General features: G+C 42.2%; 1 protein-coding gene and 1 long non-coding RNA gene across 6 annotated transcripts; one reads left to right on the forward strand and one right to left on the reverse strand.

Annotated features, from left to right (window-relative positions):
• The first annotated feature begins 4,841 nt into the window (after window positions 1–4,841).
• LOC105311440 (melanoma antigen preferentially expressed in tumors-like) lies at window positions 4,842–11,448 on the forward strand. Of its 5 annotated transcripts, XM_023527113.1 has the most exons (5): window positions 4,842–5,515; window positions 6,530–6,963; window positions 7,431–8,036; window positions 8,867–9,065; window positions 9,278–11,448. In XM_023527113.1, the coding sequence occupies exons 2-5, from the start codon at window positions 6,674–6,676 to the stop codon at window positions 9,374–9,376; spliced, it is 1,194 nt and encodes a 397-aa protein (XP_023382881.1). In that variant the 5' UTR covers window positions 4,842–5,515; window positions 6,530–6,673; the 3' UTR covers window positions 9,377–11,448. The 5 variants fall into 5 exon arrangements, 4 of the variants coding, with proteins under 4 accessions (XP_023382881.1, XP_011385732.1, XP_023382879.1 ...); XM_011387430.2 differs by having other exon boundaries at window positions 8,867–11,448; XM_023527111.1 differs by having other exon boundaries at window positions 4,842–4,975; window positions 8,867–11,448.
• Window positions 10,951–12,804, reverse strand: LOC111735602. The gene is made up of 2 exons (XR_002778866.1): window positions 12,444–12,804; window positions 10,951–11,686 (listed from the first exon to the last, which is right to left on the reverse strand). It is a non-coding gene; the product is annotated as an uncharacterized LOC111735602 (long non-coding RNA).
• Window positions 12,805–16,513: the final 3,709 nt, after the last annotated feature.

A 16,513-nucleotide genomic window follows, 5' to 3' on the forward strand; every position in this document is an offset into this window, starting at 1 on the left:
TTTTTAGTTTTTCACCATTAAGGATAATGTTGGCTGAAGGTTTTTCATAGATGGCCTTTATTATGTTAAGGTTCTTTCCTTCTATACCGATTTTGTTAAGTGTTTTGATCATAAATGAATGCCGTATGTTGTTGAAGGCTTTTTCTGCATCTATCCATATGATCATATGATTCTCATTTTTTAATTTGTTCATGTGGTGTATCACAGTAATTGATTTACGTATGTTGAGCCATCCCTCTGCCTCTGGGATGAAGCCCACTTAATTGTGTTGTATAATCTTTTTAATATGTTGTTGTATTCGGTTCGCTAGTATCTTATTTAGGATTTTTGCATCTGTGTTCATGAGAGATATTGGTCTCTACTGTATGTGTGTGTGTGTGTGTGTGTGTGTGTGTGTGTGTGTGTGTGTGTGTTTTACCAGGTTTTAGTATCAGAGTAATATTGGCCTCATAAAATGAGTTGGGAAGTATTGCCTCCTCTTCAATTTTTTGGAAGAGATTGAGGAGAATAGGTATTAAATCTACTTTGAATGTTTGGTAGAATTCACTGGTGAAGCCATCTGGTCCTGGACTTTTTCTTTTGGTATGCATTTGTTGATAGTTTCAATTTCCATACCGCTGATAGGTCTATTTAGATTTTCCAGTTCTTCTTGATTCAGTCTAGGAAGGTTGTATTCCTCCAAGTACTGATCCATTTCTTCTAGGTTATTAAATTTGGTGCTAATTACTTTTTCATCGTATTCCTGTATGATCCTTTGTATTTCTGCGATGTCAGTCGCAAGTTTCCCTCTTTCATCCCTGATTTCGTTTATTTGTGTTCTTTCTCTTTTTTCTTTAGTGAGTCTAACCAGGGGTTTGCCAATTTTATTAACTTTCTCAAAGAACCAGCTCTTTGTGGCACTTATTTTTTCTGTCGTTTTTTATGTTTTGCTCGTTTGTATTCAATTTCAATTATTTCTGCTCTAGTTTTAATGATTTCTTTCCTTCTGCTGCCTTTAAGCTTCACTTGTTCTTCCTTATCTAGTTTTTTTAAGATGAAGCGTTAGGTTGTTTATTTGGGCTCAGTCTTGGTTTTGGGGATAGGACTGTGATGACAGGATCTTTCCTCTTATGACCGCTTTTGCCGTGTCCAAAAGTTTTGATATTTTGTTCTATCATTATCTTTTGTTTCTATGTACCTCTTGATCTCTCTTTTTATTTCTTCTGTGACCCTGTTATTCTTCTTTGGCATGTGGTTTAATCTCCATGTATTTGTGGTTCTTCCTGATTTCGTTCTGCAGTTGTTCTCTAGTTTCAAAGCATTATGATCAGAGAACATGGTTTGTATGATTTCAACCCTCTTATATTTGTTGAGGTTGTCTCTGTGTCCCCGTATGCGGTCGATTCTTGAGAATGTTCCATGTGCAGTAGAGAAGAATGCATAAGCAGTTGATTTGGAATGGAAGAGTCTGTAATATCAATTCTGTCCAGTTGGTCTAATGTGTCATTTAAGATGTTATTTCCTTATTGATTTTCTGTTTGGATGAACTGTCCACATCCGACAGTGGGGTACTTAGGTCCCTACTACGATAGTGTTTTGTACTGTTTCTGCCTTTACTTCGGTTAGTAATTGCTTTACACATTTCGGGGCTTCCCGCATGGGAGCATAGATATTAATAAGTGTTATGTCCTTTGGGGGCATGATTCCCTTTATCATGATGAAGTGTCCCTCGGTATCTTTCTTTCACATTTTTCTTTTGAAGTCTATTTTGTCTGATATTAGTACCGCTATTCCCACTTTTCTCAGAATGCCATTTGCTTGAAATATGATTTCCCACCCTTTCACTTTGAGACTGTATATATTTTTGGAGCTGAGATGTGTCTCCTGGAGGCAGGATGTAGTTGGGTTTTGTTGTTTGATCCATTCTGCAACTCTGTGCTTTTTTATTGGTGAGTTCAGTCCATTTACATTTAGGGTGATGATTGAAATACGACGTCTTCTTATAGCCATTTTATCTTTTGTTTTCTAGTAGCTCGGTGTGTTTCCATTGCTTCCTTGTCTTGTGTTTCTGTTTTTTTTTTTTTTTTGGTTGCTTTTTGTGGGTTTTCCCGGTGGTCCTTCTTGCTTTAAGTTATATACAACAGTTCTGAATCAATATGTAAAGGATACTTATGTATATACAGTCGTCCATTTTCTTCTGTGCGTGCCTTATCTCCATTCCCCTTTGCGAATTTGGATCTTTGAATCCCCCCATTTTCAGCCACTGTTTTCTCAGTTTATTCTTATGTATGCTGAACATTCATTACTATGTTGTTATAACAATTCTCTTCTTATTATTTAAGCTTATAATGCCCTGTTGTTAGTAAGGGTTGCACTCTTCTGCTTCTATCTGCCAGACAGTCACTTTACTCCTAATTATTTTTTTTTCTCATTTTGTTTTAGGTCAACTGACCCCTTTCAGTATTTTCTGTAGTGCAGGCCTCGTAGTGGAGAATTCCCTCATTTTTCTTATGTCTGGAAAGGTCTTAATTTCTTCCTTCATATTTAAAGGAAAGCTGGATACATTATTCTAGGCTGGTAGTTCCTTTCGCTTAATAGTTTAAATACTTGATTCCATTCCTTTCTGGCTTGTAAGGTTTGCGCTGAGAAGTCCAAAGATAATCTAATGGGTTCACCTTTATAAGTTACCGTTTTTTTCTCCTTGGCCGCCTTGAGAATTCTGTCTATGTCATTGACTTTTGATAATTTTAGTACGATGTGTCTTGGTGAAGGCCTTTTGGGTTGAGATAATTGGGTGTTCTGTCGACTTCTTGAATTCCAAGCTCCAGCTCATTCCTTAGATTTGGGATATTCTCGTCTACTCTTTGTCTGAAAATGCTTTCTAATCCCTGTTCCTTTCCCTCACTTTCGATGATGCCCATTATTCTCATGTTTCCTCCCCTGATGGTATCAGCTAGTTCTTGAACTTCTCTTTGACTATTTTTCATTCTTCCGTTTCTCTCTTCTTCCTTCTGATTTGTTTCTAGATTTCTGTCTTCGATGTCACTGATCCTTTCCTCCATTTGGTCGACTCTATTTCCCAAGCTTGCTATTTCATTTTTCATCTCTTGCAGTGTGTTCTTCATCTCCAGAAAGTTCTATTTGGTTCTTTTTGAGGGTTTCAGTCTCCGTGCTCTGCTCATCTAGTCGTTTTTCCAATTCCTGAAATTGTTCATTTGAATTGTTTTGGATCTCAATGAGTTTATTTCAGAAGTACCATCAAGAATTCTCTGTCATTTAAGTTGCCTATTTCTATGTCTGTAAGCTTATTTTCTGGAGATTTTTCTCTTTCTTTCTGAGATGCCTTGTCATCTTGGTTGTTCATGGTATTTACTGGACTGTTTCTCCGCCTGGGCTTTAATGGAAGTGTATTCTGCTGAATTTCCAGAAAGATTTATTATATAAAGGTCTCTCTTTAGACTGCTGCAAAGAAGGCGCTTTTCTTTTGGTTTCCAGTAGGTGGCGTCTAAGCCTCTTGGAATCCTGCTTTATGTAAAGTCTTAAGAACGCTTTCTAAATTTTCTTGTAGATATTTAATCACGCTCGCTACCCTCAGTTTCGGTCCCTGTTAGTGTCAGCGACAATCTCAAGAGCGTTTGCTCAGATTCCCTTGGGGCTCCGCGGTATTCGGTCTCTGAGGGCATGGGAGGTGGCACCCTCTGGGTAGGGTTTTTGGAGTTCGGGGCAGCGGCTCAGCCACAGTTTTGCAGTCGCGGCCGGAAAAATTCAGCCGTTGTTCTTCTGCGGTCCCGACCCGCTTCTCTGCTTTCTGCCCTGATGACTGGGCCCCATAGCCAGCCAGACAGGGTGAGCTCACAGCTATCCCAGGCAGAAACGTTCAGGGAACTGGTCGCTCGAACTTGCCGCTCCTTCTCCTCATCCCCTCCCCTCCTCCTCAGCGAGCTCCTGCGGCTGTGGGAGGCAGCATCTTTATTATTCCCAGTCCACCGCCGGACACCCGGGGTTCTGAACTGTGTTAGCTCTTACGCACAGATCCGACGCTCAGACGTGCCGTTGTGCTGTTTGGGTGTTTTTTGTCGAGGTTTAGATGTTCAGCTTATTGTTTGTTCAAAGGGAGAGAACTGAGGACGTCTCTGACTCCACCATTTTTCCAAAGATGCCACAGTCACAGTCTTTAAAAAATTTCCTGGCGTAAAGGCCTTCCTCTTTTCAGCTTTTGTTACTAATTTTAATTTGGTAGCACGTGATTCGAGAAGATTGCCTATAATATTTCTACCTTATGTAAATTAATGATGTCAACTCTGACATAATTACGATCAATTTTTGACATGAAATTATATTATCTCACCTCAGGATACACACACACACACACACACACACACACACACACACATTAGTTGACTTTATGGCTTATGGCCTTTAGACCTTCTATACCCTTACTCTTTTTCTATACCACATGATCTGTCTTGTACTGACAATGGTGTATTAAACCTCCCATCCTTACTGTGTTTTTATAGAAGTCGCTTTGCCTTTCTGCTTCTTAAAAGTGGTTGCTGTGTTCTTTGGTGTGTAAATACTCCTGTTCTCTCTTCGTTGTGAATCTTGGCTGTTGTTGTTAAGATTTTTTCTTGGTTGTGCTAATGCTTTATTAAAAGAATCATTTTTAACTACTTCTTTCTTTTTAAAATTGTATCGAATTACTGTGTGACTTTGGTTAATGAGATTACATGTTTCAAGGGTCCAATTTTATAGTATATCATCTGTATGTTGCATTGTGTTGTCACCAACGAAAGACAGGTCTTTCGTTCTGATCATTTTCCTATCTGGTCCATTGATTTGTTTGTTTCTTTCTTTCACCAGTATCATTTAACGCTCATCTCCTGCGTTGTCTTGCAAAGTACATTGTACAGTTTTCAATTCCTGTCACTTCTCTCATTTTTGGTTGCACAATTGATGTTTGTTTGTTTGTCTTTTTCGCGGCATTAAGCACCTTACAGTAAGTAGTCTTTCTGGCTTTCCCCCACCTTATTTTACTATTCGATGTAACATCCTCGCTACGAGATATTTTGCTGAAGTTTTCACTGTCGTCACATGTGAGATAACAATCCTAGTTCGTCTTTCAGAAGATTACTTGGCAAATATTGTCCAAAGAGGCATACAGTAAATATTTTCAGGTTGTGGGCCAAACTGTCTTTGTCACAACTACTCAACTTTGCCACTGTGGTGGAAAAGCATCCATACGCAATACATAAATGATGACCATGGCTTCGTTCCAATAATTCTTTCTTTACACATTCAAGCATCCGTTGACCAACGCTTGGCACATTGAGCCACTGTTTGCAGACCTGTGCTGCAGTAGAATTCTCAGGAAGGCTAGGGGGTCGGAATTTCCTAAGTTCCTCCATGGTGGAAAAGTGTTTCCACCATGGAGTCTGTGATAATTGAAAAACGCCCCAGCTGGATATAAAATGTTTACTGGAGACCTTCTTTTTGGTCCATTTCTGTGTTCGGATTTCTAAAATTATTCTGATTCAAGGTAGGTTTCATAATCCTTGTTCGAGTATAATTTATTCTGTTGACTTAGATTCTCCTTCTACTTCGTGGTTGCCTAATACGGGTGACATTTTGTTTCCTCATCTTTTTGTGCAGTATTTTGTATGGAGTGCCCCTTCCTTTTCTTCATTTGTATGCTAATGGGTTCCTTCACAAGATTTCAAGGTTAACGATGCCATTTTCTGCCAGTACAGCAAAGTCCAGATCCTGTATTTCTTTTGTTTGTTTGTCTTGGTGATGGAGGGATAAGGTGAGGGTGCTCTGATTTTGTGGTCCCCTTGTGTCTGGCATGATTCTTAATGTTCCCCTTTTGTTTCCTTTACCAACTTCATTACCCGAGTGCAAAAGATGCTTTTATCTTTCTCTTTGCCTTTGTCCTTCCCTAGAGGATCTCTCTTTCAAAGACTGCACCTTGAAATCTCCCTCACCCACTTAAATGCTCATAGTTTGGAGTTCCTTCCCATGCTCTCATCTTTCAGGACACCCGTTAGGTATTTTCAGACTTACTCTGTGCCTAGGCATACTGCACTTAAAGCTGCTAACCATCTTCCTTCATCTGTAGGTCTTGCAGCATTTCTCGGTCTGGCTTTGCTTGCCACAAAGCCTAGTGATGGGAGTGTGACAGATTGCGTGCTGGGATTTCATGAGTTTTCCTTTTTCACTCGCAAGTATTTTGAAGTTTTGGCTTTCTCTATTTAAAAATAACGATGAGGGTGTGGCTTTTGTGTAGATTTACATTTCTCGTCTTATTGGTTTGTATCCTTTGGGGAGGAAATATTGGGAGGATGCCAGCTAGGTGGTCCACATCGACTCTTGCCAACCTCACTTTAATTTCTATTGGAATTATATGCATAGGCGTGTAAACCATTTATATATGTACTTCTATACATATACACATATATATCTCTCAGAAGTTTCTGTACATGCATGTGTATACACACACAGGTGTATACCCTTTGACACACAGATATCTATTTTTATTCTGTTGCTATTGCAGAGGTCGCAGGAGGTGGCGGTCGGATTCACTGTCCACTCGTTCAGTAAACATTTTCTCCATAGCTAACGTCGGAGGCAAACAAGAGACTTTCGATATCATCTCAGCGTTTCTAAATCCTCGACACCCTGAAGCAGGTTGACGAAAATGGAGCAAAAGGGCACAGCCACGCTGCTAGAGCTTGCTGCGAAGAGCCTGCTGAGTAATGAGCCTGCAGCTATCCACGCCCTGGAGGAACTCCCACGAGACCTCTTTGTTCCATTGTTCGGTGCTGCCTTCTTGGGTGGGCATACGAAGGTACTAAAGGAACTGGTGAGGGTTTGGCCCTTTTGCTGTCTCCATATCCGGACGTCATTTAGAGAAAAGTCATACTATGAAATCTTGGAAGCCATGATTGATGGTCTGCAGATCCTCCCTGCTCAGAACCCTTCCGCTCGGTAAGACTGTGTGTAGTCGAGATGTAATGAGTCAGCAGGAGGGTATGCTAGAGCCTGGGGCAGGGATTTTTCTAACAGTCTCCCAACAGTAGCCAATGGTGAATGCTGAAGATCTCTTTGGAGCAATTGGTGGAACACTTGGGTTCGCTTTCGTTACGCCAGTATCTTACAGAGTGGACTAGTGAATAGTAGAGGTGATCGAGGGTAGTATGGATGGATTTACTTCCTGAGTGTGATGACATGGTCGGAAGACTTGGACATAGAGACTGGGGAGGACCAGATTTGAAGAAATATGGGTTAAAGAGTGAAAGATGCTGAATTTGTATGGAAAGCACTTCTTGGTGATTGGTATATAGAATGCATGCCAGAATGAAAGGGTTCTGCCCCTGCTTCTCGTCATTGAGTTTGCTGAGTTGAATTTCATTTCAGCTAGTTCTCATGTGCCCTGTCTCCTCCTCTCCTCACAGGAGGCCAAAACTGAGGATCCTGGATTTAAGGCAGGACCTGGAGTGTGAGACAACATGCTCCGAGTTCCAGAAGAGGACCCCTTCCTGTTCTGAGTCTTGTATTTACTCTCAGCATTCCATCCTTAAAATGAAAGAGGCCCGCCAGCACAATGTCCAGTGCCTTGGGATTGTTCATTCAGAATCTGAGCCTCAGTCTGCCTGGGAACCCGTGGAATTGCTAGTGGACATTTCCATTAGTGGTACCTTGAGGAAGAATCAATTTCTTTCTTTCCTGCAGAGAAAAGTAGAGCAGAGCTTTGGTTCCTTGCATCTCTGCTGCAGAGGTTTGCAAATCGATAACATGTCTTCCGACAGAAGTATCCTGCGCCTTGTGGATATGGGATGCACTGATTACCTGGAAGTGAAAAATGCTGATCTGAGTGAAGTCACCACCCTTGTGTCTGAGATGATCCACCTGACCAGCCTTAGTCTGTTTAACATCCCAACGAAATCTTGCAAGGGGAGAAAGTTCAGAAATTTCCTCACCGGGCTTGAGCGGCTGGACAATCTCCAGGATATCAGCTTATCTTTCTTCTACCTCAAAAATCAGCTGCAAAAACTGCTCAGGTGAGGACGCAAGGAAGAACCTGGGTTCTCCGAACACACCATTGTTAAAACGGAAGAGACCATGCTTGGGTATTCATAAGCTCCTTGTAACCTCTTTCTCCTCCCACCTCAGCAGGGGCACTGCTGGGAGCCAGAAACTGGCCAGGCTCGGGAGAGGAACCTCCCAGTGAGGAGAAAGACAAGATTAGAGGAGGAAGCTGGGCTCACTCATTCAGTCGACCATACGCAGACACCATGAAATGTCTGTAAATGTAGTGGCGAAAGGCTCTGTCCTTCTCCTGTTGGAGTTCATAGCTCTCTAGAGAGGTAGAAGAAACGTTTCGATGGAGAAACATTTTATGCTCCAGCACTGAAGCACATCCCCATAGACTAGTCTGAATAGTTAACACTTGCAGTTCTTGTTGCTCCTGCATTATCCCCAAGGCCGAGACCCTGGACGGAGAACTCGTCTTCTGGGAGCTAGTCAAGGGAATTCCCGTTGACTGCTTTGCCGGACCCATCCTCACTTACTAAATGGAAAAGTTCCACCATTGACTGTGTTGTATATACTAAGCGTGTATATCTTTATTTCACTTAAAGTGTCCCACGACACGGGATAATAATTGCTGTTGTGCAGTATTTACAGATTTAAAACCTGTATCCCAGAGTGGAAAAGTCACTTTCTCAGGGTCACAGATCTACTCAGTCAAGCCCGAAAGTTCCCGTCGTGAAGGACTGTTACAAGATACAAATCCGTTTATTGTAGAGCCTTAGGGATTGGTACTTCTGGACTCCCTGCCCTGGCCCAATCCTCATTCTCCTGAAATGGCCTTTCTTTTTTCTCTCTACAGAGTCCTGCCACCTGAGGTGGATATATTTTACCTATCTTCCTGTGGCCTTTCTAACAGAGATGTCACTGCCTTGTCCCAGAGCCCTCAGGCCACCCACATAATGCTGTTGGATCTCAGTAACAATGAGATATTCTCGGAAGATTATGGGCCCTTCCAAACTCTGCTGGAGAACGTCTCAGGCACCCTGCAGCATCTGGAGGTAAATAATTGTCAGATAACTGATTCTGCTCTCTCTGCTGTCCTCCCAGCCCTGAGCCGCTGTACCCGCCTCCGTGTCCTGAGCTTTGTCCACAACCCCATTACAATGGCTATGCTCATTAGTCTTCTGCAGCAGTTAATATCCTTGATGGAGCTGAAGCATGTGATTTATCCTATCCCTGTCCATTGCTATGAACAAAGGGCTTCTCGCAGCAGGTTGAACCGGCGGAAACTTGCCAAAGTGCAGGCCCAGTTGAAGGTGATGCTGCTGGCGGTACAGAGGGACGACATGAACTGGACTGCTTCTCATGAATGATTTCTACAGTGGAAGGAGTTGTCTCAACGCTGATGTTTGGCCATTAATTAAAGCATTCGGTGCTTCGCCTGAAACTCAAGTTTGTAGAGACTCAGATATAAAATTCTACTGCTCCAGGCATCTGGGGCTGGGAAGAATGGTCATGTAACTGACCTCTATAAAAGAGGAACTCTTAAAAGGAAGTAGAGGAATTGCAAGGTCCTGTGGATCTCTTGTCCATTGCCTTTCATATCCTCCTCTGTTTGCTAATCACAGTGTTGGCTAAGCCAGAAAAGTGCATTATTTCCTATTTACGCTGAACGTGCCGTGTACCCACCTATGGGCACTTGACACACGTCATATCAGTTGAAACACTTTCTGGATGTGGTAGCTGTCCAAACCAATAATTGTCCTCTCCAGGGTGCTGCAAACTTCTTGTACTTGTGATTGCCTTAAGATGCTTATGAGAAAGCATATGCAAGTAAAGGGAAACAAACAAGCTATCCTCACTACCTACCGATATCTTCCTCAGCGTGTTGGTGGTACCTGCTTTCCCAGGTCTCAGATCCCTGGTCAGTCAAACTTTAACCCAGACCATACACCTTCACCCAGTCAGTGTCCGTTATGATTTAGGTACTGTTTCAGGTGCTAGGACAGAGAAAGTCACTGATCTCAAAGCACTCAGAGTACAGTGATGTTCTTATGATGTGTCAATTTCTCCACTCTTTCTTAAGGTATTTGCGGAAATTATTTTCCCGCCCCTCCCCACACAGCAGATGTTTTTTTTTTTTTTAATCACTCATTCCCTTACATACTGTGCTCAGTCCCGTTGGCCTCTTTATGCTGTCGGGTAGCTGCTCAGCCCTCAGCTCACGGTTTAACTGTTATCTCCCCAGAGAGTATTTTTTTTTTCCTCTCACTTTTCCATTTAGGTAGGTGTACTCCGTTCTTGTTCTGTCCTGATGTGCCATTTACATTTTCTTCATGCACACGTCCTTCCGAATGAATTGTCAGTCCTCTACTCTTTCCCTAGAGGTGCACTGTTCGGTATGGTACACACTAGCCATATGTGGCTACTGAACACAAGAAATGTGACTACTCTGAAATGTGATGTACTTAAGAGTTAAAAGCACACTGTGTATCCAAGACTTAGTAAGACATAAAGGATACAGTGTAACTAAGTGAAAATTTAGTAATGATGTGTACGTGTTGAGATGATAACGTACGGCACGTCAAAGACAGTAAATAGTAAAGGATGTACAATTGACTTGTTTGTATCGTTTGCATGTTGGCCTGATGGCACCGCATTTCAAAGACTGTAAGAAAACATGTTTAATTGATGGTCTGTTCATATGTTCACATTTCAAGGTGATAAAACATTGCATTCTCACGACCTATTGTGAAAAACAAACTTAAAATTAAGTAATAGTGTGTTTCCATTGCTTACGTGTTGAAACGACGACATACCGAATGTGCATGACTTAGTAACAAAAGAAGAACGGAAAATATTTTGTGTTGCATGTGTAGTGTCTCCTGGTTGAAATGAAAACTGACTGCGTTTTAAAGACAGTAAGAGAGAAGAAAATAAACATAATTGGCAGTATGTTTATATTCTTTTAAAGTTGAAATATACCACACGCATTTCAGAGTCTCAGAACAAAATTTAAAAAATAATTAATTCGTTCTCTTTGCCGACACCATGAAATGATACCAAACTGCATTTCCAGGACCTAGAAGAAGAATATAAAATTACTAATTGTTAAAAGTTACTGATTTGTTCTTGTTATTTCTATTTTGTGATAACACACTGCACTTCTGACTCAGAAAGACAAATATGTTGTGTTAACTAATACGAGAATTGTGTACATTGGTTTCTTTGGTAAATGATATCACATGGCATTTCGAAGTCTTCGTCAGAGAAACGGAATGAGAAACTAACCTTGTCATTTGGCTTCCATGTTGAAATTATCCACTGTATTTCAAAGACTTACCAAAAATATAAGATTCATCAGGCATTCGTGTCTATTGTTGCCATGTCGGCATTATAATTTTAACGCTTTTGTTGAATAAAATAATGATTCAAATGAAATCAACCTGCTCCTTTTAAGTCTCTCTGTAGGTCGTTGAGGCAAAATCTCGGGTGATACTCACATTTGGTACATGGACTTGAATGAGTAAAGCAGACCGAATACCGAGATTGTGCTTAACATCTGTGGGGGATTTTAAATACTTCTTGACCCACGACTCGAGAACATTGTTTCCCGTGATGGTTTCCCTGCATGTAGCTCAAGTAATACACTGTGTTTTCCAGCATTTCCATGTTCCCTCTGCAAAAGGATAGGGCCAAGAAACAGCAACAACAAAAATGGACTCCAGTTTAGTGAAGTGTGGGACTTACAGGACCGGAGGAAAAGGAATTTCCATGTTGTAGGTTTCTTTTAAGATAACATGCTGATATGCGATATGAATCTCAAACTGAGGGACACTTACCCCATTATATATGGGAATGGAATGTTTTTCCACAGAGCTTCTGAAGTAGTAGTGTTGTACACAAAAGAGTTTGGAAAACCATGACCAAAGTAAACCTTGTGCCTTGATTTACTAAGAGCCAAGGAATGTACGGTTATAATAATTATAATCTCTTCTTCTCATTAAAAACTTACTTCTTGCTCTTTAATTCCCTTTATCTTACCTCACTGGCCAGTCTCTCACCCTCTTAGATCTTTTCGCTTTTTCCTCCTTCAGAGATAACCTCATTTTCTAAGTACGTTTCTGCTAGCGTGGCGGCAAAACTAATCGCATAAGTGCAAATCCTTAGGCCGCCTCATCTACAGCGACAGATACGGTGCCTCCCTCTAGGAAGCAAGATGCAACTTTCCTGTCTGGCTCAGCAGACACAAGACCTCTCATTTTATGCAAATACGCCACACTTTTTCAAAAAGAGCCTCGTTTTTATAATTATTTAATAATTATAGCTGCCATGCTGCGTGTCCCTATTATATGTCAAGCGTGGCGGCAAACTCATCACATAATTTACTCGTCTAACCCTCAGAAACTTACTGAGAGAATATTATTTTAACTTACAGATGAGATACATGAGTCAGGAGAGGCCACGGTAAGCCGTGGGAGCAGACCATCCTAAATCTCAGTGGCTTATTCCTCATTCCTGATGCATGTCCAAGATGGGTGCACATCTGTGACGGGGTGGTGGATCTTGAGGATCTGAGCAATTCTCATGGGAACGACTTGGAGACACAAACTGACAGAACGGCCACCATTTCGAGAATAGTCAGTCACTGTGCTTGTGGAGAAGAGGATGATGGGGTGCGGGGATATCTCAAATCAACGACCCTGTGTTCTGGCCCAGAAGTGCCACATTTCACACACAGTCCACAAAGGGGTCCTCGACACGCAAGCAAGAAGTGCGGTTCTACCAGGTGCTGGAATCGGGGAGAAATGGAAACATTTGGTAAACACCACTCCTGACTAGCATGTGAGGGAATTGAAGCTCGGGGAGATTGGGTACTTGCCGAAAAATCACACAGGCGGTAAGCGGCAGGGCCAGGACTTGAAGGCAGACAAGTACATTTTCAGTCTTTGTCATCTCTATACTCCTTTCTACACCATGTGCTGTAGTCTTAAATGAAACGTGTATATATTTATCGTAGCGATCCCGTTATTTCAATGCGCCAGTTCCCTCGTCCTTAATCACCCGTTCTCCCAACAGTGGCATTGAATAGACAGGGCAGCATTGGCCAAGCACATCAGCATTGCTACGCCACAGGTCTCTTCCAAACAAATGAATGCTTGGGATATTTCAGTGTCTGTTGTATTCAGGGAAAACTTTGAGAAAATAAAATGCAGACGTAGAAGTAAAGACCGTTATTGACGATTTTTTTAAATTATTGTCAATGCAGAGTAATAAAAATAAGAGGCGAAATTAAAGAAACTGGTAACGGATGTGCAGTGTTCAACACAAATGCTAAACGTTAGCACATTAGAGAGATAAGAGAAAAAAGGGCTTCTGGAAATATGGGTCAATAGAATTAGAGATAAGGCATGGACAGAAGAGAAAATTTGGGGTTGAAAAGGCTGTCGTGCTTGCATGTACAGCGAGGACTCAAAACGTACGATAACGTGAAATGTATATGCTGATAATATTGAAACTGAGACTAACGAAGTAAATCCCAGAAAAATATATACCTCACCATACTGAAGAAAATGAAAATCGTAGTATTTCTAAAAGTCATCTTGACAAGGAATGCATGAGAAGGCCAAATTATTGGCCAATCTAAATTAGTTACATCATGCAAAAAGTATACATACCTTCTTATACTTGAGCAAACTGAACCCAGCGATGGCTGAAACAGCTACTAAAGCATGTCAAAGTCGTGTTTATTCCCAAGCAGACAACGTTTGGTTCAACATTAGGAGGTCTGCAAAGTAATTTAACACACCAGGCGAATAAAGGCAAAAGGAAAGGACTATTACCACTAAATATCTAGTCAAAAGGCATATAACAAATTAAACAACCAATCAGGGTTAAACCACAACAATAACGATAATTCTCAACAATTCATAGATAGAAAAGAGTTTCTTTCAGCTGACAAAGAATCAACTACATCACGCATCACACTGGACAGTGAACCATTAAAAGCATTCCCTTTGATAATAGAAAAGAGAAAAAGAGGACTCATATGACCACTTCTTTTCAGCATCATACCGCCTCTCCTGGGCGGTACAGTAAGCTGCAATACATACTTGCATAGGTATGTACAAGCATCAACTAATAAATATATACCAGTGAAAATGGAGCCGTGATAACGATGTGGTTATCTTCATAAAAATCCAAGTGAAGCTGCAGAAAATTAAGGTGAAAATGAAGATTAACACGTTTGTTGTGCATAAGACTCATACTAACAGGGATTGTAAGGAATAGGAAATATCATTTTCAAGCGCACAAATCATAACATTTCGTTAACTAAACCATGAATCAGCTCCCTGGGCAGCTATCCCGACGGTCGTAAACACTGTTATTCGCTTTCCTGTTCTATAGAGACTAGAAAGCTACAGACTTGAAAAGAACCAGCGTGCATGGGTGTGTCTGTGTGTGTGCATGCACACGTGGTGTGTTTGTGTGACGCACACATACACGTTGCCGAGAACCCTTACGGCTACACTTCTTAGTGGGATCTCACTTGAATGAAGCATATGTAACACACTGGGTCTTATGAGTGTAAGTGAATGACACGCGAGCCACATATGGCTCAATGATGCCGTCAGCTATGTGTGATGGGAGAGTTCTCCGGCTTTGTTGGGACAACCATAGCAGGATTCGTAGAATTCAGCCTCTGCCATGAAGGTCAAGTAGCAGTCAGGCAGCAGTGGCATTTCAGCTGTAGAAGTCCCACGGCATGAGTGGGCTTGCCCTGGCTGTGCAGCTTCCAAGGCCGCTTTTCTGGCCAAAAACAGACACTTTGCAAGCTGCTTAATGGATTTCATTATAGATGTCCTGCTAGGATGCCTTGTGGCACAGGCAAGTGCCACAGGAACCTTGATTATTAGAGTACTTGACACCAAAACTGGATGCAAGCAATGGGCCCCGAAGGAAACTAGAATCTGGGATCCAACTGGCCTAGGTGCGTGTGAACGTAGTAAGGATGCAATTGACACTAGGGGATGCAACATTGGTACTACAAGGCACGCCGTGGTGAAACAGTTGCAAAAGATATCGCCTGTGGTCACTGGAATTGAAATTCTTTTGAAGTCAGTGTGTCACTGGACCAAGCAGCTGCTGTTAGGGACTCAGAGGACTCTCTTTGCCCCCACGGCATTGGGGAACCTATTGGCGCGGAGAACATCTTCAACTCTGAAGTGTTCTGAAGTGGCTGACTCGCGCGAGGCCACCCGTGAGACGGCAGATCCTGCCTTTGGCACGGTCACCCTCCTATCGCTGGGGATGTTGGGAACCTGGAGTCACAGGCCAAGCAGAAGCACTTTACCTTTCGGGTCTAGGTGAGTGCTGTTCACTTTAACAGGCCGCAAGGATGGCAGGATAGCCACATTGGTTTGACCTACAGCAAACTTTGAAGGTGGCTAATTGAGCTACTGATTCCTTGGCTGTGGAAATATCTGAACAGCCTCCAAAGATGCATTTGATCTGAGAGAAATATACAAGAATGGAAATATTTATAACAAAAGTATGAGAACATAGGATGACCAAATAAAACTCAAGATCTGTCGACTCGAGCCATCTTGATGGCAAACGATCGTCCCTTACTCAATTCCCACCCCTGACCCAGAACACCAAGAACGAATGGACTGCTGACAGAAAGACCCTACAGTGCAGTCACAGGTAATTAACTACAGTAAATGTCCTTCCTGGGTTTGGACAAAGGGACCGCCAGCCATCTACCAGAGTAACTGTACACTTGCTCTTGGGACACTTGCTCTAAGCCAGAACTCGACAAACTCTTCCCCGGAAAGGGTCAGATCGTAAGCATCTGCAGCTCGGAAGGCATTATGGTCTGTGTAGGAGCTATTCAACTCTGTCCTTGTAGGGAAAAAGCAATGCTATAGTCACAGCATGGCCACATTCCAGCAAAAGTGTTTGTATGGATCGGGCCATGTAAACTTCAAATGATTTTCATGTCCGGGAAAATGATTCTTCTTTTGATTTTTTAAACCATGCAAACATGTAAAAAGCATTCTTACCCCGTAGGTCCCACAAAAAGAAACTGTGGGTCAGGTTCTAGGCCATGCCCGCTCTAAGCTAATGGAATCACGTGGGAGGGTATCCTGCTCCTGGCACAAAGCTGGACCTCCAGAGAGGCATCAGAGCCCTGAATTCCCACTCTATTCCCTCTTCCCTCCAGAGGCTTCAGTGGGGCCCTGGAGGAAAGCAGGGAGGCAGGATTGGGGAAGAAGCCCTGGAGCCTGGGCTCCAAATGCTGCTTCTTGTGCCCCTGGAGAAGGAAGTCAAGGCAATGGAGGTGGGAGGACTGAGGGGGAAAGAGAGGGAAGAGAGGGAGAATCGAGAGAGGAGGAGTGCTTCTTTGCTTACTACTCATTATCCTGCAGGGAGGAGGAGAAAGTGATCTTACTGTGATTGAACGTCAGCAATCCTGGCTGCTCTTATCCAAAAGACAAAACGT

Source organism: Pteropus vampyrus, unplaced genomic scaffold (assembly GCF_000151845.1).
Source record: "Pteropus vampyrus isolate Shadow unplaced genomic scaffold, Pvam_2.0 Scaffold1000003999, whole genome shotgun sequence".
Lineage (NCBI taxonomy): Eukaryota > Metazoa > Chordata > Mammalia > Chiroptera > Pteropodidae > Pteropus > Pteropus vampyrus.